General features: G+C 52.6%; 1 protein-coding gene across 33 annotated transcripts in view; it reads left to right on the plus strand.

The window, feature by feature from the left end:
- Positions 1-24,698, plus strand: part of LOC144942114 (uncharacterized) — a 140,685-nt gene that overhangs the window by 21,342 nt on the left and 94,645 nt on the right. For all 33 annotated transcript variants that reach the window (XM_078868853.1, XM_078868858.1, XM_078868860.1 and 30 more), the window contains 3 exons: positions 1,986-2,123; positions 14,894-15,038; positions 16,612-16,692. In XM_078868853.1, coding sequence (XP_078724979.1) covers positions 1,986-2,123; positions 14,894-15,038; positions 16,612-16,692 — 364 coding nt within the window. The remainder of the gene's footprint in view (positions 1-1,985; positions 2,124-14,893; positions 15,039-16,611; positions 16,693-24,698) is intronic.

A 24,698-nucleotide genomic window follows, 5' to 3' on the forward strand; every position in this document is an offset into this window, starting at 1 on the left:
CCGGCTCGAGCGCTCATCAAGGCAGCAGCAGCCACGAAGTAACGCGCTGCGTGCGTAAACGAAAGCGGAGCTCTGGAAATGTTTTCTCTAAGCATGCAGGCTACCATGCGGCTCTGTGGCTCGTCTGTAGCGAAAGCTGCGCTCTCCTTTCGCTTTTATTTTCCACTGCGCGTGTGACGCCGCCGAGATTGCCCACCCTGTGCTGCGGGTGTAAAAAAACTGCCTCTCCCCTCCCCTCGCCTCCTCGAACCTGAACCACTCATTGGCTGGCACCATGCCAGCCTGCGCTCTCCCCCCGCTCCCCCCCCCCGCTCTCCCTCCCGCACTCCCCTCCGCCGACGTGACTTTGGGCTAATTAATGAGAGGAGAGTTAATTGCCCTGGCAAGCTGCCAGGACGCTATCTGATGTCCCCGGAGGCGCTGCGCTGCGCCGCGTTGCGCTGTGTAGCGCGAACGAGAGCGCCGGGCGCTTGCGAGAGCGCCGGCGCTTGCGAGAGCGCCTTGCGGGAGCCCAGCTACTCGCCCGGCCGCTCGCCCGGCCGCTCGCCTAGGCCAGCGGCCGCTGCCTTTGCGCGTCCCCCAGTTGTCGGCGGCGCAAATACTGCCGTGGAGAGCGCCCGCCTGCTTGCGGCGCCTCGTTAGCGCGCCGGCGGCCGCTCGCTATTTGCTCATTGGCGGTGGTGGAGGGTGCTGCGCAAACTTGGCTCGGGACACCTAGCAAGCGAACGTGCGGAACTTTGTCCCCTCTACGGCGCCCAGTGAGCGAGCGCACGCGAGCTGGCGCTGCCGTACGAAACGTCGTTCGCGCCAGCGAACGTTCGTTCCCACCGCTCCGTTCGTTATTGTTAGCGCTGCTCATTTAGCTCTCACTAGAGCAGTAATTTTTTCCAAGCCAGTCTCCTGTGCCGAGTGGGCGGTATGCTAATTTGCGTGTAGGGTCTGGCGTGCCGGTACGCTGATGGATGTGCATTTGCATAATGCATATTGTAAATAATGAATGGACGGCGGCCCCTGACGGATATGCAAATGGTCCGGTCGTTATGCAAAATCACTGCGGGCGGCCGGGGGTGGAGCCTGCCTAGGTCTGGTTGTGTGGCCGTCGGACACTCGCACCCCACCACCACCGCCACCACCACTGTCACTACTGCCACTGCCACCGTCACAGTCATCGGTCTCAATATGCAATCGGCTGCTCGGGCCTAATGTGCAAGAAAAGACAAAAAGAAAAACCCACCAAAAAGGTTACTTTCCACCAGCATGTTCCCACGGATTTGCTTTTGATAGGTTTTTTTTGTGGCAATGTTAATATCTATTATTTGCCACATTAAACGTACAACACGGTGGTATGGTTTACGTGGTTTTCTTTCATATATTTTTGTGGAAAACGATACTTCCGTTCCATTCCTTGCTGAATCTGCTGTGCGTTCCCGCGCATGCCGATTCTACCCCACTTGGGCATGCGCACGCTGACCAGAAAAGTGTTTAAAATTACACAACTGGGTTTATACGCCTTGAAACGATGGTAGAGAACAGTGGGCAGTGTGCAAATGCACTCCGGTTACAATGAAAATATTTGTTAAACGTTGCTGTACCGTGAGAGTTCTCGGAGTAATTTTCCTCGCCGGGCTACCTGTTGCACCACAGGGTTATTATTCCCTTCACTCTCGTTATTACACGCATTATTTGCACTGTTATCGCCCGCCGTTTAACATCTCTGAGTAAATACCACTTGGGTTTCATAAAATCAACCCCCTTCATGTTACACAAGCAAACACTTTGGACGTGTGTTTGACCGCGATGATTGTGGATTTGCTCTGGAACTAGGTGTTTTTTTTCCTCCCGTGCAGTTGGACAAACTGCTGGAGTTTTTTTTTAACTCTGCTGTAATTGCCGCCGTGCTTGGGATTTACTCGGGCTGCTTGGCGCGACCCCGTGGTGACCTCATCCATCCATCCGCGTGACCCCCGCGTGCGTGCATGTGGCAGTGTGGCGGCGGCAGAGGAGGAGGAGGAACCGGGGGGAAGGCGCTGGGGAGCCGAGGACCCGTGTGGCGTCCAGGGACGCGCTCACAGAATGCCTGCAGGGCCAGCTCCGAGATGCGCATCGCAAGCTCTCACGTTGAGGTAGCTCGTCTGCTCGTCGGTTACCTGTAAAAGTGGCCTTCGCTAGGCGGGCACTGGCGTGGGCCCTGCACCACTCAATGTCCCTAAATTGAAAACTCATTTCTTTAGAACTGCTTTTTGTGTTTAGTTTGTTGGCCTTCCCCCACACATCCGGTGAGCACGGTTGGCTATGTACGGTGCTAAAGAAGTTCAATATACAGGCAGTTCCCGGATTGATTATGGTAGGGTTAGGTTCCCCAGAACGATCCGTTCCTGAATTTTCCGTATGTTGGAAACCTGAAGAATATTCCCCCAAAATCAAGATGAAATCCAATAACTGGAAATAGTTGTGCCTCCCGTACCCTATTACTAGTTCGTTTTCTCTCATTACTGTATCATACAGTACTGTAGCATACAGTATTGTATGATACAAAAGGAAAATAATGACATAACGAGATAAAAAATTCCATTTACTTTACGAGGTAAATGGTCGACGCGGTATTCATCTGCAACCTCACTGCGCTGCACTATTTGCGGTTACGTAACCAACGCAAACATTTCCGCATGTTGAATTTTTTACACGATTTATTGGAGCATTTCCGTAAAGTCGGATTTCCGTAAGTTAGGTCTTCTGCAACCCGGAAACTGCCTGTACATACCTCCGTACGTCCCTGTGGCCCACCCAAGTTCACTCCCCTTAGCGGTGTGAATCACCGTTATGGTGGCCCACCACACGACAGCTCTACTGACACCCCGGTCCGAGAGGAACTGGAGTGGAGACTGCCGGTGCAGCGTTTGTCACAGTGCCTTTGAGTTACCTGCGCCGCTTGTCGACAAGTCCTTGTCCCTCTCCGTGTCTCGGGCATTTGTGTCCAATTCATAAAGTTCTACCGCTCACAGAACGCTTAGCTGGTGCCACCGAGAGGCTGGATTTTATTCCAGCCTGCCGACTGTGATTAAAATTGGGTTCTCAAGCGTAGTAACATTTAAACATTTTATTTCCCGCACCTCCGATTAGCACGGACATTTGTGAATGCTGGATATCTGTGAAAAAGAGCTTCATAGCCCACTGCATTCATCCAGTCTAATTAAATATTCTGATTCTGACGTACGGTGCGGAAGAAGTACAACATATATTTACTTGAGATGGAACATCTCATATGCAAGGGTGTTCGGGATGTTGATTGACGCGTACAGAGCAAACACGCAATGACACGCATACACACGTGGTAAATATATAAGTTATGCATGGTTTTGGTTAATCATCTCAGGCTGAGCACTAAAAAAGTTACGTGAAAATTGGTTCTGTACTTAATTTAGCTCAAATTCCAGTATGTGGCGAATATTCTTCTCTGTAGGAACAGTTGATGTGAAAGTGCTTCTCCCTACTGTGTGGACCAGAGGTCGCTTGAAGGGATCTCAGGAATAGTTATGTGATATTCGCTGTTTCTCTAACACGGTGGGGGTGGGTGAGGGGGGATGCGCTGCTCTGCGAGAGATCCGAATGGACTCTGCCTCGTAATGTGACACTGATAGCGCAATTTGGATGCATTTGGGGAAAAAGACAGAAAGCTCATGTCCTGTGACTCGTGCAAGCGCCTGTGTAATGTTTTGCTCTCGCTGGAGCCACCAGGGCCTTAATCGGAGTGAGTGGAGAGTGAAAGTGACTGTTAATGTTTTGCAAAGTTGATGGCAGTGATTTAGTTTGCTGTTCTACGCGCTCGTTTTAATTCCGAGCGAACTTGTAAATAAAGCGGCGACATGGTCACGCGCATTGACGGAAATATAGCAGACTTACGTCGGCATCGGAATAATAAAATCATGCTTTGTGTGAGTAAAGGAACGCAGCCGCCATGGTGATGGCCCGCAGACAACAAATAACAATCACTTCTAGCGCTGTAATTGGCGTAAGTTTAAAATATTCGGCAAGGGAGGGATCTCTCCCCACGCATGCGTGTATGTGTGTGTTCACAGTCACCGTATGGGGAGTGGTCGTCTAGTGGTTAGAGGGCCCTGCACTACGAACCCGGTAACCCGGGTTCGATTCCCACTCATGGCCAACACCAGTGACGATTATCTGAACCGGTCCTGGGCCTCTCCTAGGTCGACTCAGCTTCAATTGAGTACCTGCTGCGGTGTGTAAATATATCACCACTGGGGAGACAAAGGCGGTCAGGCTTGGTGCTGGTCACCTACCCCTTCGTGTGCCGTGCCGGCCTTTACAGATGCTCGCTAACAGAATTTTCCCCAAAAGTCTGTTAAGGCTACACGGGGGATCTTTGTCTTTGTCACGGTTACCGTGAAAATACACATGTGTGCATTCACGGTCACTGTGACAGCAGCCAGTGGCCTGCATACGAAATGCAAATCAAAATACATCCATATCACATGTAACAATTCTTACATTCACGTGTATTTTTTATGACAGCTCCAAGTGGCTGTATTAAGCACAGTAAATTGGAGCGGTGGCGGCGCTGGCAGTGCACTACCCTGTGAACCGCGTGAGCTCAGTGTGGTTCTCGGCCACGGCCGACTCGTGGTATCTGCACCCCACCCCCGCCACACAACTCTTCACCAATCCGCACTGCTCTGTGACCTGCACGGTGAAGTATGGTCAAACGGGCATTCGTTCAGCCGAGGTTTTGACAAAGGGTGTTTAAGTCAGCGTGCGAGTGCGAGCGTCTGTAATTCTGCGTATCATATTGTTTAAAAGGCCAGCAGCTGAGAAGCCTATTTCTTTCGAGCCTGCTCTGTCAGAATGAATCCCGATTGTTTTGCTTGGAACACACGGTGCGGCAAAATACATCAACTCGGTTGTCGCCCACGAGCAAAGAGCTGCTCCGTGCCTCGTTTGGGCCTGGGGGGGATTGAAACTTCTCTGTGCCCGGATGCGTGTTGAAGACGGACGCTGGGGGAGAGCGATTTCATTTTTCAAATTTGATGCCGACAGTGGCCCACTGACCCCTGACAGTGGCCCACCGACCCCTGACAGTGGCCCACCGACCCCTGACAGTGGCCCACCGACTCCTAACAGCGGCCCCCTAACGGTGGCACACCGACCACTGACAGTGGCACACCGACTCCTGACAGTGGCACACCGACCACTGACTGTGGCACACCGACCACTGACGGTGGCACACCGACCACTGACTGTGGCACACCGACCACTGACTGTGGCACACCGACCACTGACAGTGACACACCGACCACTGACAGTGACACACCGACCACTGACAGTGACACACCGACCACTGACGGTGGCACACCGACCACTGACGGTGGCACACCGACCCCTGACTGTGGCACACCGACCCCTGACTGTGGCACACCGACCACTGACGGTGACACACCGACCACTGACTGTGGCACACCGACCCCTGACAGTGGCACACCGACCACTGACTGTGGCACACCGACCCCTGACAGTGGCACACCGACCACTGACAGTGGCACACCGACTCCTGACAGTGGCACACCGACCACTGACTGTGGCACACCGACCACTGACGGTGGCACACCGACCCCTGACGGTGGCACACCGACCACTGACTGTGGCACACCGACCACTGACAGTGACACACCGACCACTGACAGTGACACACCGACCACTGACAGTGACACACCGACCACTGACGGTGGCACACCGACCACTGACGGTGGCACACCGACCACTGACGGTGGCACACCGACCCCTGACTGTGGCACACCGACCACTGACGGTGGCACACCGACCACTGACGGTGGCACACCGACCACTGACGGTGACACACCGACCACTGACTGTGGCACACCGACCCCTGACAGTGGCACACCGACCACTGACGGTGACACACCGACCACTGACGGTGGCACACCGACCACTGACGGTGGCACACCGACCACTGACAGTGGTACACCGACCCCTGACTGTGGCACACCGACCACTGACGGTGGCACACCGACCCCTGACGGTGGCACACCGACCACTGACGGTGGCACACCGACCACTGACGGTGACACACCGACCACTGACTGTGGCACACCGACCCCTGACAGTGGCACACCGACCACTGACAGTGGCACACCGACCACTGACTGTGGCACACCGACCCCTGACAGTGGCACACCGACCACTGACATTGGCACACCGACCACTGACTGTGGCACACCGACCCCTGACAGTGGCACACCGACCCCTGACAGTGGCACACCGACCCCTGACAGTGGCACACCGACCACTGACAGTGGCACACCGACCCCTGACAGTGGCACACCGACCACTGACAGTGACACACCGACCACTGACGGTGGCACACCGACCACTGACGGTGGCACACCGACCACTGACAGTGGTACACCGACCCCTGACTGTGGCACACCGACCACTGACGGTGGCACACCGACCCCTGACGGTGGCACACCGACCACTGACGGTGGCACACCGACCACTGACGGTGACACACCGACCACTGACTGTGGCACACCGACCCCTGACAGTGGCACACCGACCACTGACAGTGGCACACCGACCACTGACTGTGGCACACCGACCCCTGACAGTGGCACACCGACCACTGACATTGGCACACCGACCACTGACTGTGGCACACCGACCCCTGACAGTGGCACACCGACCCCTGACAGTGGCACACCGACCACTGACATTGGCACACCGACCACTGACTGTGGCACACCGACCCCTGACAGTGGCACACCGACCACTGACTGTGGTACTCATCCCCTACCATGGCAGTAGCATTCTGAGCTCCAGCAGTAGCAGACTGAGCTTAATATTGACACGCTGAGCTCAACAACAGTACGCTAACAGTGGAACACTGATCCTTAACAATGGTGCATTAAGTATCCTCAACAGCACACTGACTCTCAACAGTAGCACAATGAGTTTCATAGTGGCCCACTGAGGATTAATACTAGCACACGGCCTTGGTGATGGCATGCTGACCCTTGATATTGGCACACTGAGATCTCTCCACATATTCTGTCTAGTACAGTGTCTTTTCCCAAATCTATATATTGCAACACCATTATATCTGCTTGCTTAAAAATCGACATTGCACATTCCGACTCTATGGGAATTTACCTACTTTTGAAAGTCCTGTAGATATACGCCACACACAATAGAACACGGCTATATATTTTACACATGTACAAACACACGGTCAAATGCTGCATACATACGGGACTCTGGATTTAAAATGTTATGTTACTTAAATTACTTGACATCCCTTTGTCAATCTACTACTGGATGAATGCCTCCTCATGCTGCTTCAGTCACGGGAGTTGTTTGACCATGCTTCACCACACTGGTCAATGCAGGAGGGTGAAGGGCGGTTGCCCACAGCTGTTTCAGACATCATTCACCACCAACGTTAGCCGTGGCTGGGAATCAAATTCAAGTTCAGGTCACCGGGGTTCGTACCGCAGCGCTGTGCCACTGTTCCCCTCTCCCGCCCTCTGCGTGTGCCGTTTTGTGGGAATCCCCCCTGCAGCGAAAAGCTTTAATATGTAAAGGTGCCTGTGACGCAGTGGCTGCCGCAACCCTCGCCTCTGTGGCCAAGCCTGGTGTGCTTTTTGTGCGGTTGAAAGCCTCTTAAGCCGCCTAATAACGTGAGGCACCGCCGCTGCCTACAGACGGATGGGCGATTGGGAAATTGGCCACATATGGCCTGTGGTCACAGCACTCTCCTCCATTCAGTGGCGGTGGTGGGCCTGCTAAGCGCGTCGTCATAACTATAAAATACCGGGCCGGGGCCTCGCCGTTGTGTTTGTTGACGCTGGCTAATGCGACACGCGATATTTATGATATTGGAAGTAAGTGGGGCAGATTAGCCATAATGTATGCGTGTTGCATGGCAGTCTCACTGTAACTGGCCTGTGGAGAATAATTAGGTGGGACAGACGCTTGCCATTGTTCTATGCCAGACAGACACAAATGTCTGGAGACTCGAGCAGGCCATGGCTTTTTTTGGTATGTGAATAAGAAAAGGCTATGAAACCCCCGGGGGAGAGAAATGCATTTTATTCGTAATCGCGGTCAGCTCTTTGTAACAACGAGGGCATTGATGACTGCCGATGCACAACGCCGGTTGCCGGTTATTCCATGATAGTCGACAAGGCCTGGCTCTCCAAATCTGTCCGTTCGGCCTTCTGGGCCTGATTTATGCAGAGTCTGGAATTCTGGCGTGAACTGGGAATTCTGCAAAAGCGATTCCGCCTAATTCACGTGTTGGCTTACCTCCCGTTTTGCTTTGTGCAATGGGGAGAGCTCCATTCCGAAAGCATCTCCGCAACCAATCGCTAGGTTGGGGGAGAGTGGATGGACTGAGTCAACCAATCAGGCTCTGTCCATCTCACAAACGAACACCTGCACGCACTCGCACATGCTCATATCTGTGTATCTTGCTTTGCCCTTTGCTAAGATGCAGCATGTAGCATGGGGGTCGGCAACCTGCGGCTCCGGAGCTGCATGTGGCTCTTTAAGCGCTGCTTCGTGACGTCGTTTATTAAGGACCACTGTCTCGTATTCACATTGTGGCACTTTTACCAAATTCGAAAAAAATGGCTCTGCTTATTATTTTGGTTGCTGACCCCTGATGTAGTACAAAGCCAAATATGACTTAGCCCTACATAAAATCATGATGATGATGAAGAAGACAATGTTAAATATGATGATACTCAAGAATATAATGATGATGATGATAATAATGGAAAATGATGATAGTGGTGACAATGATGATTGTAAATGAAACTTGTGATGGTCATCATAAATTAAGTTAATGATGATACATTATGATGATAATGGGAATGATAACACTGCTTGTAAATGTTGATAAGCCACCAAGCCACAGTCCACCAACCATACAACAGACCCTATCCTGCAGCGATCCGAGAGCCCTTACCTTCAACATGCACATCACAGCAGGTGCCCGATTGAAGCCGAGTCACCCTAGGGAAGACCCAGAGCAAGCCAGGAATCAAACTTAGGTCTCCTGCCAGTTAGAATCGCATTGCACGGACGACTTTACAACTAATGTCCAAAAGTTGATTTACAAAGAGATGTTACTTAATTATTCGTTGATATTAATAAAAATCAAAAGAACTGGTCAAAGACAGTGATTACATTATGAGGTTGCAACGACAGCATGCATCGAAAGACAACAGCTTCGAGATCGTTTGTCAAGTTTACGTTGTTTAACAAGGGATTATCCCGGGGGGAGAGGGGGGGACAAGGATAGCTTCATGAAAAAGAGTCACCTGGGACAAAGTGCGAACAGTCAAAGGCTGCTAGCCCTTTGGCTGTAAGCATTTAAATAACTTTGATCGTCTACAGTTCCTTGTCAATCCACTGCTGAATGAAAGCCTACTAAGGGCCCATCACTCCTGGCGGACGCTCGAGGAAGTTGATGAACAGAAGGTGGGAGTGCATGTCACTCGCCACTGATGTTAGCGATGGCTGGGATTTGAACTCGGGTCACTGGTTTATAGCGCAGTGCTACTTCCCAGCTAACCTTGCTTCTAAGCCACGATTGATTCTGCACGATGGCAGAAAGTTTCCGATCTTTTGCAGAAACGTTTTGTCATCGTTGGCTCCTCCCTAACCCTGCCATAACCCCTCGTTAACACCTTCCCACTTTTGGTCTCAATTATGCCACGATCAGGGGTGTATTGTGCACAATTTGTTTACAGAATTAGATTGTGTGTGAATTCCAAAATACGTTTTTGCCCCCTCATAAAAAGTGACAGGATAACGATGAAGCCAGCCCCCGTAGTTCTCATCTCTGCACCCACCGCACCGTCACATTAGTTTCTTTACATCGAGTGTTTTTTTACTCTCAGTCCGTGCTTATTTTGTTTTGGTTCTCCTTGCCGTATTTTCAATTATTATTTGCCATATTGGTGACCCAGGTCACGACTTGCATATGTACTGTTGAACTTCTTTCGCACTGTACGTAACCAATCGCGCTCATCGAAGGTGCAAAATATGAGACTGTGAGGTGCTTTGCATTCCCGCCTGGTTAAAATGAAGTAAACTAAACCCTGTTCACTCATGGCAGCTCTGATAACATTTTCAGACCGTTGTCCAGCAGATTAATTTGAGCAAAGCATTCAGTGAAGGTGGAGTGAACCTATTAATTAAGCCCAGAGGCTTGGACGATTCATTATATTTTAGTACATCCTGCGCAGAGCTTGTTATGGTTAATTAATAGCTTTGCAGATGTTGAGCCTGCGACATTTAATACTTCACAAAACTGCCAAGTAATAAAACTACTGAAATATTAAAAGAATAAATAGCATAACATAGATTCTACCGAGATTGCTTAACATTGTATCTATATTATTAAATTAAACATTTTCACCACTTTGGAATTTTCTCAAATTTGTACGTTATTATTTTTTCACCATTTGTTAAAGCCAGCTTCTTGAGGTTTTTCTCAATCCAAGCCGGTTTCTTGACATCCACAGCATCCCCCCACCAACTACTGGCTACCACTGTGGCGAGATGTTAACTACCTCACCTGGTTCGATCCCGACCCCGACGCCTGTATATTTGGAGTTGGCATGTTCTCCCCGTGGTCACGTGGATTTTAGTCCGGGTCCTCCGGTTTTTTCCTCCACATTTACATTCATATGTTTCCAGTATTTGGCTGCTGTAAATTACCACATGAATAACCGCTTTGTTGAGCTATCATCTGTGGCCAGGTCGCATCTGAAAAAGAGCCGTGTAGCTCAGTGGGCCTTCCCTGGTAAAATGAAAATTGTTTAGTTTAACATCCCCTTGCCCTCAAAACCCAGTGCCCTCAGCTGGTGGTCAATGTTTCTAACCTGAAGGGTGACCTTTGCTCTTGAGATGAACACAGGAGGAATTATGACTGTGCTCCTCGTGGGACCAGAGTGTAGTAGTTGGTAGTAGTCCAAGTCTTATTTGTTTTTTCCAAGAGAGCCTCACCGAGTCGAACACCTCTTTTTTTCCAAACAAGCATCAGCTTCTTTGGGTTTTTCGGTAAAGTCAGGTAGATAGGTTCAAAGAAAATAACAAAAAATAACAAACAAAAACTACGACGTTTCGATTTCAACACAAGCATTTGTCATCAGGAACGCTTATATTGCGATCGAAACGTCGTAGTTTTTTGTTATTTTCTTTGAACCTATCTACGTGACTTTACCGAAAGACCCAAAGAATATGAATTATTGCAGTCATGAAAGCTTTAAGTCAAGATTTAAGCATCAACTTGTTTGAAAAAATGTGTCTTGGGGAATATGTTTCATGAAAGGAGACTGAAATGCCCATATCGCCATGCATGCCAATGGTTAACGCTCAAAGGACCACACAGATGGGTTCACAAACCCACATCTCAGTTTCTTCAGTGAAAGACAACCTGATGCCTCATGACCGACGCCGGGCTAACTCTGTATGGCCTTGGCCTGGCTCGGTTGTACAGTGGAAAAGAGGTGTTACGGGTGGGCACTGCCACCATCACCAACCACCGCTTCCTCTCGTGTCCCTCCTGAGCAGGCGGCATCGGCGTCGGTGGGCGCGCGTGCCACGCCGCAGTGGTTCTACGCGGGCAATCTGCGTCACCAGTGTAGCCCAGTGACACCCTCCATCACCAGTGTAGCTCAGCGTCACCCTGCGTCACCAGTGTAGCCCAGTGACACCCTGCGTCACCTTCGTAGCCCAGTGTCACCCTGCGTCACCAGTGTAGCCCAGTGACACCCTGCGTCACCAGCGTAGCCCAGCGTTACCCTGCATTACCAGTGTAGCCCAGTGACACCCTCCATCACCAGTGTAGCTCAGTGTCACCCTGCGTCACCAGTGTAGCCCAGTGACACCCTGCGTCACCTGCATAGCCCAGTGACACCCTGCGTCACCTGCGTAGCCCAGCGTCACCCTGCATAACCAGTGTAGCCCAGTGACACCCTGCGTCACCAGCGTAGTCCAGTGACACCCTGCATCACCAGCGTAGCCCTGTGACACCCTGCGTCACCAGCGTAGCCCAGTGACACCCTGTGTCACCTGCGTAGCCCAGCGACACCCTGCGTCACCAGCGTAGCCCAGCGACACCCTGCGTCACCAGCGTAGCCCAGTGACACCCTGCGTCACCAGCTTAGCCCAGTGACACCCTGCGTCACCAGCATAGCCCAGCGACATCCTGCGTCACCAGTGACACCCTGCATCACCCTGCGTCACCAGCGTAGCCCAGTGACACCCTGCATCACCAGTGTAGCCCAGCGACACCCTGCGTCACCAGCGTAGCCCAGTGACACCCTGGGTCACCAGCGTAGCCCAGTGACACCCTGCGTCACTAGCGTAGCCCCGCGACACCCTGCGTCACCAGCGTAGCCCAGCGACACCCTGCGTCATCAGCGTAGCCCAGCGACACCCTGCATCACCAGCGTAGCCCAGCGATACCCTGCGTCACCAGCGTAGCCCAGTGACACCCTGCGTCACCAGTGACACCCTGCGTCACCAGCGTAGCCCAGTGACACCCTGCGTCACCAGCGTAGCCCAGTGACACCCTGCATCACCTGCATAGCCCAGTGACACCCTGCGTCACCTGCGTAGCCCAGCGTCACCCTGCATCACCAGTGTAGCCCAGTGACACCCTGCGCCACCAGCGTAGTCCAGTGACACCCTGCATCACCAGCGTAGCCCTGTGACACCCTGCGTCACCAGCGTAGCCCAGTGACACCCTGTGTCACCTGCGTAGCCCAGCGACACCCTGCGTCACCAGCGTAGCCCAGCGACACCCTGCGTCACCAGCGTAGCCCAGTGACACCCTGCGTCACCAGCTTAGCCCAGTGACACCCTGCGTCACCAGCGTAGCCCAGCGACATCCTGCGTCACCAGTGACACCCTGCATCACCCTGCGTCACCAGCGTAGCCCAGTGACACCCTGCATCACCAGTGTAGCCCAGCGACACCCTGCGTCACCAGCGTAGCCCAGTGACACCCTGGGTCACCAGCGTAGCCCAGTGACACCCTGCGTCACCAGCGTAGCCCCGCGACACCCTGCGTCACCAGCGTAGCCCAGCGACACCCTGCGTCACTAGCGTAGCCCAGTGACACCCTGCGTCACCAGTGACACCCTGCGTCACCAGCGTAGCCCAGTGACACCCTGCGTCACCAGCGTAGCCCAGTGACACCCTGCATCACCAGCATGGCCCCACAACACCCTGGGTCACCAGCGTAGCCCAGCGACACCCTGCGTCATCAGCGTAGCCCAGCGACACCCTGCGTCACCAGCGTAGCCCAGCAACACCCTGCGTCACCAGCATAGCCCAGTGACACCCTCCGTCACCAGTGACACCCTGCGTCACCAGCGTAGCCCAGTGACACCCTGCGTCACCAGTGTCACCCAGTGACACCCTGCATCACCAGCGTAGCCCAGTGACACCCTGCGTCACCAGTGACACCCTGCATCACCAGCGTAGCCCAGCGACACCCTGCGTGACCAGCGTAGCCCAGCGACACCCTGCGTCACTAGTGTCACCCTGCGTCACCAGCGTAGCCCAGCGACACCCTGCGTCACTAGTGTCACCCAGTGACACCCTGCGTTACCAGTGTCACCCAGTGACACCCTGCGTCACCAGCATAGCCCAGTGACACCCTGCGTCACCAGCGTAGCCCAGTAACACCCTGCGTCACCAGCGTCACCCTGCGTCGCCAGTGTAGCCCAGTGACACCCTGCGTCACTAGTGTAGCCCAGTGACACCCTGTGTCACCAGCGTAGCCCACTGACACCCTGCGTCACCAGTGTCACCCAGTGACACCCTGCGTCACCAGCGTAACCCAGTGACACCCTGCGTCACCAGCGTAGCCCAGTGACACCCTGCGTCACCAGCGTCACCCTGCGTCACCAGTGTAGCCCAGTGATACCCTGCGTCACCAGTGTCACCCTGCGTCACTTGTGTAGCCCAGTGACACCCTGCGTCACCAGTGTAGCCCAGTGACACCCTGCATCATCAGTGTAGCCCAGTGACACCCTGCATCACCAGTGACACCCTGTGTCACCAGTGTAGCCCAGTGACACCCTGCGTCACCAGTGTCACCCTGCGTCACCAGCGTAGCCCAGCGACACCCTGCGTCACCAGCGTCACCCTGCGTCACCAGCGTAGCCCAGCGTCACCCTGCGTCACTTGTGTAGCCCAGTGACACCCTGCGTCACCAGTGTAGCCCAGTGACACCCTGCATCATCAGTGTAGCCCAGTGACACCCTGCATCACCAGTGACACCCTGTGTCACCAGTGTAGCCCAGTGACACCCTGCACTGGAAGTGGTGCACAAACACAATTAACAAAAAACTTTACACATTTGTCAATAACCTTAAGGAGATATATAATAGGTGATGTTTTGGGCAATGGCCCTTCTTCTGAACAGCGATGTGGGTATGCGTGTGTTATGGTTGCCCAATGTATCGGATGTAACCACAAAGGTTGTGTGCCTCTGTTATAATAATTATTACAATGACCCTGAAAGTGCAGAGATATCGAGTGTGCAGGCTGTGCTGCTGCACTGTCAGGGACCCAGGTGCCAGGCTATGAAGAAGGGGAGGAATTTGAATGGGGGATGGGGGGGGGAAATTTCTTTCCTTGCACCAGGTCCATGCCAACCACACTACCAATGCTACAGCCCTGCTAGGCGTGCTGTTGCATTGGGCTGGCTGCTGGTGTTGACTGTCGCGCGGAACGAGCGTAGACGGCGGATTCAGACAAGAGTGGCGCGTGCACCGTGCAGGCTGTGACGCGGAACATGAGCTTTGTGTGTGGCCGTGCGCTGCTGCTGCCTGCAGGTAGAGAGCCGGGACGAGAAGGCGCGCTCGCTGGAAGACACCATCCTGGAGCCGTACCGCGAGGTGGCGGCCAAGCAGGCCGACAGTGCGGCCCGCGTCTGGGAGCAGCCTCGTCGGAGCACGAACTCCGGCGCTTGCGGCCCAGGTGCGTGCGCCACCCCACCCCTCTTTACCCCACTCCCCACCAGCTCCGCACAGCAACACCGGGGGACGCGTGCATTGGTACGCGTGACAGGAGCTGGCGGCACGGGGAATTGTAAACGTTGGTTGGATGCAAGAGCGGTTGTGTGGCGGCGCAGCGGTAGAGTGAGCGTCTCGCGATTGAAAGGGTGCGAGTTCAAATCTTGGTTGGAGGTTGGCTCACCCCATCATCTCTCTGGCATTGTAGAGAAGTCAACAGTGGTTGGCTCATGAAGGGACTCACTCCCACCATTGGAATCTGAAATTTTCACCACTGGCTCAGGCCTGTAATTATGAGTTGAACACCACCTCGTTTGAGCAGGTCACCACTTTTGAGTTAAAGGTGCTCTGCACCAACCCACACTAACCGGCGAGGTGTGGTGAAGCGTGGGAGTGAAGTATGGCCAAACAACCCCCTGATTGATACGGCATTGAGAGGCCTTCATCGAGATGTCGATTGACCAAATGGGTTGTCCCGTCTACATGGAGGGGATGAGCATCATTTGCCTAGAAGACGGGGGGCCCTCTGTTGGCACCTGCGAGCCTACTGACCATAGGCATTCTTCCAGACGCCGAGTTGTTTGTGGAAAATTTGGAATGGTGGGTGTGGGTAGGTGGATAGGTTTGGGTGGTGGGCAGGGATGTGTCAGGACAGATAGCTTCATGGGCGTTGATTTTTGAAGCGTGGCAACGCCCTCCCCGGCCCCCACTCCACCTCCTGTGACAACATCACCTTGTGGAGGCTGCCCCCTTATGCAAGCCGACCCACCCACTCCCCCTCCCTCCCAACCAATCTCATTATGATATTAGATTTGTCAAAAGTGCTTTGGCCAATCCTGGCTGAGGCATGACCTTATTCCAATGCTCATGTGTGAGCTCCGGCGAAATCTCTTTGCAGCCAAAGGCATGTGATTTATAAATAGATGTTATTACTGATAAGGTTAGGATATTTGCAGTGTTGGAGCCTGCTGCAGGGAAAATGCATTTTTATTATTCATATATTTGAAAACTGTGCGAAGAAATGAGAGCCGGGACCCAGGAGCACAGGGCCCGGTGGCAGCGTGCAATCTCAGGCGAGTCCCGCGGACGGCTGCAGAAGCCCCTCGCAATACATTTTTGGGAGTGATTTTGATCGGCCGTGACTGTGTGGCATCAGGAGGCGGTCCTGGCCCTGCTCCTTCCTGCTCCTTGTTGTGTGGGAAATAGTGCTCCCGGGAGATTTTGTGCAGAAAGCAATTAGTTTGAGACAAAAATAAATAACTTCCAAAACCGTCGACCTGTAAGGTGACCTTTCATCCATTTTATTTCTTTTAAGCATTTTGCACAACGTCGCATTTCACGGCTCTGGAACGCTGACATTATCGCCGACTTTTAACGCATGAAGTGCAACTTTGCTGTTCAGCAGAGTGAAATGTTTACATCGCCTTTTCCATTCGCTAACCTCGACGGCGTTTATTGTAAATATATCACAATACGGAAAATATTGTCATTTGCTCATGACGGTCATGACGACGCTGACGATTTTGTCGCCCCCGCAGCTGCAGAGTTTGTGAGAGCAAGCGTGGCAGCTTCGCCAGAGACCGATAGCGCCAGGCTCTGCTCAGCCGCGTCACGTCACAGTGAGTAACGTCTTTAGCGCTACCCCTGCCCTCGCCATACCACCTCCACCACCCCCCTCCTCCTATGTCATTGTGCCACCCTAAGCGCGCCCCCATTCCATATCTGCACCTTGCCGGGACGCATTGCTCCCAGCCCGCATTGCGCCACCGGGAGTGGTTCCCTCCCATTCTGAGCCTTCTTATCATCACCGTATACCTGGCCTTATTCTTGCTCCCCTCCTGAGCGAGCGCGTGTGGCATGTGTATTTCCTTTATGTGGTCCATGAAGAGCAGCTGTTAGAGATTAAGTTAGCCATTTGATTATTTCACCTGAGAAATTGCTGATGCCACCCCACCCCCATTGCCTTTAAATAAAAATTTTGCGTGGTGCAAAATTATAAAATAATTAGTGGAATCTTGATTGGGTGGTGGTGTCATGTAAATATATTATGTGGTGCATGGTTTGGAGTTTATATCCACACACAGCAGTCTGTGTTTTGACTGCATTGCGTCCATACAATGACTCTCGCCTGTGTACACGAATGTGCTTACGCAAATGTGCGTACAAGATTGCATATGCGGGAAGCCCTTATTGACCACTGTTCGCTCTGTGCTTATGCATTTTTTTGTGTGTACTTGAGTAGCAAGCACCGGTGTGTGGGGAACGGGGGCAGGGCTGCCTGAAGTAATTTGGTTTGCAAGCTGATTAATACAGTACCGGTAAAAATAGCGAGAAGATGGCAAGAATTAAATAAAAAATATATAAATCCAGGCAGCGGCAGTAGCTGCCGTAGAGGCTGCAGATTCCGGCTGACGATACATCATCGCGCTGCTGCGGCCTGATTTATTTTCCCGTGGAGTGATTTCTCCAGCGCTGACCAGTTTGAAAAACGCCGGAGCGCCGTGCGTAACCGCCCGCCCCGCGCCGCGCATCGTAATGCTTTTTTCCTCTGAATCGTATTAAAATGACTGATGGCCTCTTTGGCTTGATAAATTATTTATCATCCTCCAACAAGTTTCTTACCATTATGCCGCGGCCTCAGAAATGAATTAGCCGCACTCTGATTTTCTGCCGCGGCTGTGGCTTGTTATAGAGAAATGAATATTTTAACAAGGGACTTGCCGGGCGAAAGGGAGAGGGCGGAAAAATTCCCATCTTCTCCGTGCCGTCTCGGCGGTGCGCTTGCTCGATCGTGTTGGTGCTTGCTCATTCGCTCTCCGTAAGCTGTATGAATATTTTAACGAGCGAACCTCGGGAAAAAAGCCGCTCGTTTTTTTTTCTCGTGCCGCTTCATCTCTTGAGAAATATGCATCGCTGTTTACGGGCCTGCCTTCCTTACCAATGTTTTTCCGCTCTTCGTGTCTCTCGCGCACCCGCCCTTGCCGTCATCCCATTTCGCTCCACTCTTCTTTCCATCAATCATTTGTTTTCTATTTCACCACAATAGGCTATTACACATGAATGCGTCGCTTTCAAAGTTATGTATAAATACGCGGCTCGGGCGAGAGGAGGGGTGGGAAGACGTGAGGCGTGTGTACTCGCGAGATAGCATTTACAAACATCTGCTTGATGAGCCGCACTTAAAAACGGTAAAATTGTGCAAACCGAAGCTGTAAGGAATGGCCATTTTGGAAATTGCATTAAAAGGACAGGTCGGCGTGAGCGGCGCGTAGGAGTGTTTTGAAGTGAGCAAAATTGACAGTACTGGGACACGGTCTCGGATGCCTTTGTGGTGGGCGGGAGTCGGGGGGGTGGGAGTAGCGGAGTGGGGGGCGCGGTTGGCCTTGGGTAGGCGAGAGGTTGGTTGCGCGGGGTTGTTAACCCCCTCGCCCTCGCAATGATGTTATTTTCTTAATGGCCGCCGCCGCCGCTAAAAGGCTTTTGGACAGTCGTAGAAAACAAATTGAAGGCCCCGTTTTTGCATGATAATGTCCCCGCGAGTCGCGACGAGCACTCACCTTGGCGTAATTTCATTTTGTCTCCGCATTTGGGGAATTGTAGGTGTAGGGGTTAAGGCAGGCAAGGGCAAATGCTCGCAGTGAGCACGGGGGACGCGGGGTGGTGGGTGCACCCACATTCCGAGTCGGAGGTTAGGCGGACCGCTTGATTTAAACTAATCATCTCGTGAGGGCCTCTCGTTCTGCCGGGCCGTGGGTCCTTGAAATTGACCTTTATGTGTGAACGGCCGCGTGGGCTGTCAAAAACCTGCCGTTCTGACAATGTGACGCCCCGCGCGCTTGTGCTGTGAATGATTAGCGTGGCCACTTTTAGCCACTGTCTGCCGTCAGTTCCGCGAGCCGGCGCAAATGTTTTAAGTGCCTGTTTCCCGGCCCTGACCCGGCGCGACATCAAGCAAGCATGCACGAGCGTGTTCACGGCGCACCAGTCCGTTGTGTGGTGCAGTCGTTTGTTGGTTTGTTTACCGGTTCCGGAGTGGGCTCCTTTACGCGCTCATTCCTTAATTACGCATTCGCCGGTGCTGCGTGTCTGCGTGGTGGTGCGATTTCCGCGCGCATTCCACCGGAATGCAGTAAAACGTGCGCGTGTCTGCATGTAGTCAGGAAACGGTATATTTCATATATATATTCGCACGCACACGCGGGTGTAGAAGGTCAGCCATGCTGCCCTGTGAAAGCGCGCACAGGATTAATTGCCCCTCCATCCGAAGCGAGCTGTAATTGGCTCTCGGGAGACCCACGGAAGAAGGCGCCCATTTGTCACTTCTCCTAATAACGTGTCGGTCGGGCCCGGCTCGCACCCTCGCCAGCCAAGGGCTCTGCTCCAACTCCGCTGACTTAACCCAACCTCCCATTTGTCTGGGATATCCGCGTGCAGAAATTTACTTCCCGGTTGGTAAGCACTAGGAGAAAAAAAACTCCTCTGCCGTAATTTTTCCTTCATTATCCTCATCCTTGGTTAGAACTCTTCGTAATATTAACCCTAAAGCAGCGATGGGGCTGCTCTTGGGCACTCCCTGCAAAACAATGAAAATGCTACTGAGTGAGCGTCGACCTCATATTGGCATTATTTGTGGATATTTGGGAGCATTAACTGTGACTTACAGCAGAAATGACACACAAAGCCCATGGGCTGGGCTCGCTGACCCCGGCGGCACGGTGCTGCCACGCATGAAGTATGGCATTTGCCTGCAGTAGATAAAAAAGTACCTCTGGCCACACAAGTGTCCCAGGCCGTTAACAGAAGCATTCGTGGAGCACCGCGTCGCAGAGGGCTCACTTCTTTGGTTCTGTTCGTCCCAAAAATGTTGCCAACAATCGCGACGGAGACGTGACCGCTTACTGACGTCCGTGACTTCGCGCCAGCCTCGCCGGCGTCGCGGCGGTCGTGCCCCCCCAACCTAAACACAGGTGTAAAGTGTGGAGTGTGGCGCTGCCCAATGCCCCCCCACCACCCACACCTCCCGCCACCCACCCACTCCCCGACCCCACACATCCACCGCCAGATAATATAGGAGTGTTATAAAAGCAGTAATTATGCTCCAGATTTGTTTCCCACGGTTGACATTTAGATGCACGTGGATGCCAGCGGACGCCGCACGGAGAGGGATTATCGATGTATTGTCCTCGGGAAGAGGTGAGCCACGCTGCTTTAGTCGTTTGACCCTGTGTCCACCCATCCTCCGTCCCGTCCGGCGGTCCGTCGTGCGTCTGCGAGCCCAAGATTATTATTCAGCGCTATCTTGGGCGGCGCTCACGGTTCTACGAGGTGGATGGGGGGACACCGCCCGCCACCATTTTCTCCCAGCGCCCCCCCCCCGCGCTTGCGCTCGAGATGGCGCTTTTCAGCGAGTGGTCGCGCAGCGCCGCGCGGTCCTAACGCCTGCAGTGCCGCGACCGCTCGGCGATCTCAACACTTACGAAACATCACAATTCTAATTTACAGCCTTTTGTCAATCCACCGCTGGATGACGGCCTCCCCATGCCTCGTCGGACAGGGAGTTGTTTGACCATACCTAACCATGCTGGTCAGTGGGCAGGTCTGACTCAGATTTTACTGGCCACTGTGGTCTCAACACTTACAGTGTATTTTACTCTTAATCATTGCAGACAGCACTTATCCAACAAATCAACCAAGCATCTTCATCCGTTCTATTTAATTTCATGCTTACCTTAATATGGCTAAGTCACTCATGGGGTCTACTTAGCCCATCATCTTTTGCTCTGGGGTGAATAAAATAGTTCCGATCTATGGGGAGTCAATATTGGTTATCTATGGTCACTGTCATGGGAATGTGGAATTTCCACCACGAGCTCAAGGCCATCAGCAGAGAGGAGCCCCACCCCTACGCTCACACTCACTGCTCACGCGAGCAGTGAGCTTGCTTGATGTGGAATAGCTATAGCTTCCCAATTCAGCCTGCAAAGGAGATAATAAATCTCACTGGCTCTCACCTGGTTGAAAAAGGACACTGCATTAAGCAGATACATAATAGGTCGTTTCAGAAGGTAGTGATGTGCAGAATGAGATTCCTCTGTGGAGCGGGCCATTGAGAGTGAGGATGGCTCCAGTACAGCGGACCCTTAATTTTTTTGACGTGCTTAAGGTCATTAATTTGATGGGGGTGTTTAATATCGAATGGAGTAGAGGTGTAGAGGCCTTCTTTTGTTTGTGGAGTGCAACCTTGCCTCTTTAAACGCAGTTGCGGGTCCCGCGAATTCTGCCCGCGCCTGCTGCTGCTGCTACTGCTGGGAGCACCTCCTACGATGCGGTTCGTTAAGTGGAGGCAGAGTGACGGCTCTCTCTCGTTTCACGAAGATTGGCTTGGCTTGCCCTATTTTGAAAGTCACAAAAATGCAATTCCTGTTTGTGCTTCACGTGCAAACGTGGTACGTGTGGCGCTTGTTTATTTTTGTACGGACGCTGCTCCGCGAATGAGAAAGGCAATGTGCATAACGGTGCGCGCGCACCACAGTTTTGATTAGTGCCACGGCGAGCGCCGCTGTTTGTCATGTATATTTCGGTGGGTTTTTTTTACTGAAATGCCAGCGTTTTTTCCTTTTATCTTGCGTAACGACGAGCAGCGTCAGTTAATCGTGGATCGGTGCCCAAATAAGAATAGAGATCTCTAAATCATGCCCCTTTGTCTTCCCATGTGTGTGCTGCCGGCTCTCGCTTGGGTAATTGGCGCATCTTCGCCGGGCCGCTTGCAGGATACGCGAGATGGAGAGAATAGATGAGGGCGATTAGGTGAAGAGGTGGCTGGTGCAAGAAAGAGAAAGAGGTTCACGTCTGCAGAAGGAACAGTAACAGAACGCTAGACCTTTCCTGCGTGTACAGTGTATGCGAACAGTGAAAAAATAGGCGACATTAGAAAAAACCCTGCGACAGCAGCTGCCGTGAGTGAGCGCTGCATCTAAAGCGGCAGGCCGGATGAATATTAATCGGGCTGGAAGGAAGCCACCCGCCATCCCTGCAGTACGGCCGAAGGCGCCCAGGTTCACGGCTTCCTCCGCCACTGCCGCTGCGGCCCCCCCCACCCCCCGCAACACCGCCCCCGCCTCCGCCTGCTCCTCTATCCCCGACAGCGCCCCTGCTCCCCTATATTTCCTCCCAACTGCCCCCCCCGAATCCACCACACTCAGATCTCCGCCGGCTACCATTCCCAGGTCTCGCACACCGGATCCGCCTAATTGTAGCCCCATTCCACAGCCGGGCCCCCCACTACCAACCTGCCCAACGGCACCCCCTTCCCCTTCAGCTCCCCACTCCATTCCATCCCCCATTTATTGGGCCCTGTTTGAAACATGTCTGAATTTTTTAGACCGGTTGAGGACGGAGCGAGTGAGCGGGTGAGTGTGCTATGCGGGTGGCCTCTGTAAGCGACTGTGTGTAGCTTATATTAGCTATGCTCCATAAATTTGGTGTTCGTCTCATAAAACGTGTTGGTCTTTTAACGAGATATTACGCGGGTGGTGTGTATGTTTTAATGTCCCTTTATGAATCTGCAGAGGATTTGAAATGGAGCTCGAGACTGCCAGAGAGATGATTTCCTTTTGAACATAGATAACAGGCGTTAATACCCGCAAACGGCATTGACGCAGCATTGGCATGCGCCACTAAAGCATTCACAATTCAATTTGTGTGTTTTTTTGGTTTAATATCATCAGCTTAAAAATTTTCTAATAACTATAACAATAATTCAATGTTGCATGCGCTTGCTTGCTTGCATGCGTTTGCGTGTGTGTGTAGATATATATTTTCTAACTGAAAATAGTGTTCAGCGTGGAATGGCCGGGTGTAAATTACGGCGCACACGCTGACAGACTCAACAATAAATGCCCCATCTCTGCTGCGGCAGATTTAAGTAAGGCTATAGAGCTGCATGGCCAGCATTAACTCAGGCTTGCTGCAATGCGGGAGCGGCTGCGTCACGCACGGGTCGTTTGTCTGCCAGCCGAGCCGAAATTACCCCCAGACAGCCATTATATCTGCAGCCAGCCCAGGGATTCGCCGGGAAAGGTCACGGCGAGATTTCAGCTGCAGAAATTGCAGCCATCAAACTGATTGCCTGTCATAGCGGCCGCGTTAATTCAGCCGGGAGAAAAAAAAAGTCGGGCTCATCTCTCTCAAAAGCGTTTGCTCGCTCTGTCCCAGCGTTCATCTGTCTGTCTCTCACCATTTTTTCCCCTCCTCTTTTTCTCTGGTGTACGCTCAGTGGTTTATTTATTTATATATAGCATTCTCACCCTTTGTATTCAATGTCTTGGGGGTAATTTTCTCTTAACTATACGTGCATTTAATCTCCGTAAATTCCATTGCCTTTCTGTAGGGGGTTTTCTTCTCTGTTGCAAATGAAAAAAAATAACAATGCCCACCACTTTGATACAAGTAAAAGATCTAAGATTATTAAAAAAGCAGGACTGTATACTGTAGCCATCACCTTTCCCTTTGATATATATTTTTTGTCTTTCGCAATGCGAGACGCCCCAGTTTGGTGTGCCGCCGGTATTAGTGAGGAGGAACGAGCAGGAGGCGGTATGACAGAGCGCGGCACGCGGCTCTGTCCCGAGCCATGTGCGAGGCCGCGTGGCTCGGTGTGGCTCGATGTGGCTCGGTAGCTGTGACCAACGTGGAGGCCGTGCCGTGTAATTTAATCAGAACGCGGAGGAGAAATGCGGCCACCGCCTCAGCATGTCAGAGTAGAAAATGGCGGCAATGGCGAGCAGCCTCCCCGCGCTTGGCTGATGGTGCTGAGGAGACCATCCTCCTTCAAATACGTGCGACGTTAAAAGCTTTTAAAAAGAAAGAAGCTGACATAATCCTTGACCCGCGTTCGACACAATTGAGAATATGATGCCTTGCATCCTTCCACTCCAGCGTGTCCTGCCTGTTATTAAATTTTTTACACATTTTTTTTTACAGATTTGCGATGTAGGTGAGCGTACAGGACAGGGATGCAGCGGTGTTGTTTCCAGGAGCCGCAAGCAGAAACACTGGTTGTTATATTTACCTGTTCCGTGTATCGAGTGAAGGCGGAGTGCTCGCCACGTACACAAGGCAGTGGTTGTTACAATCAAAGCCCTCCTTTTTCTGCGGGGGAAATAGCCTCGCTGTGTTCACGATCCAGACTGTATTTTTACCACGCAGAGATGTGAAGTTTGGCCTTGGGAACCCTTGTTGAAGTGTTAAATTGCTAAATAAAATAAAGCGGGTTGCATGTGTGCGATGAACCTGCAGTCGGAAGAGAGGCTTTTAGCGCGAGACGAATGGCTCGCTGTTATTGCCAGCAGACGCGATCGCTGCCGGAGAGTTCATCCTTCTTGCATTAATTCCCAGCCGGGCGGGCCCTGGCTATTGACCAGTGTCGAGGCCTTGCAGTCGATTAGCAGAATTGATGGGATTGATCGCCTCTCTCTGTGCATAACCCCTTCCAAACCGGGCGCTACCGTCTGGGCCCAAGCCACAAACCTGGCTGCTCGGTGTGGCTTTTCAAAGTCTGGCTGCAGCGTCAGTGTGGCACCCACACCACTGCAGCGCGGTCATAATGCCAAGCTGCCAGAAGGGG

The sequence above is a fragment of the Lampetra fluviatilis genome, chromosome 26 (genome assembly GCF_964198595.1).
Source record: "Lampetra fluviatilis chromosome 26, kcLamFluv1.1, whole genome shotgun sequence".
Taxonomy (NCBI): domain Eukaryota; kingdom Metazoa; phylum Chordata; class Hyperoartia; order Petromyzontiformes; family Petromyzontidae; genus Lampetra; species Lampetra fluviatilis.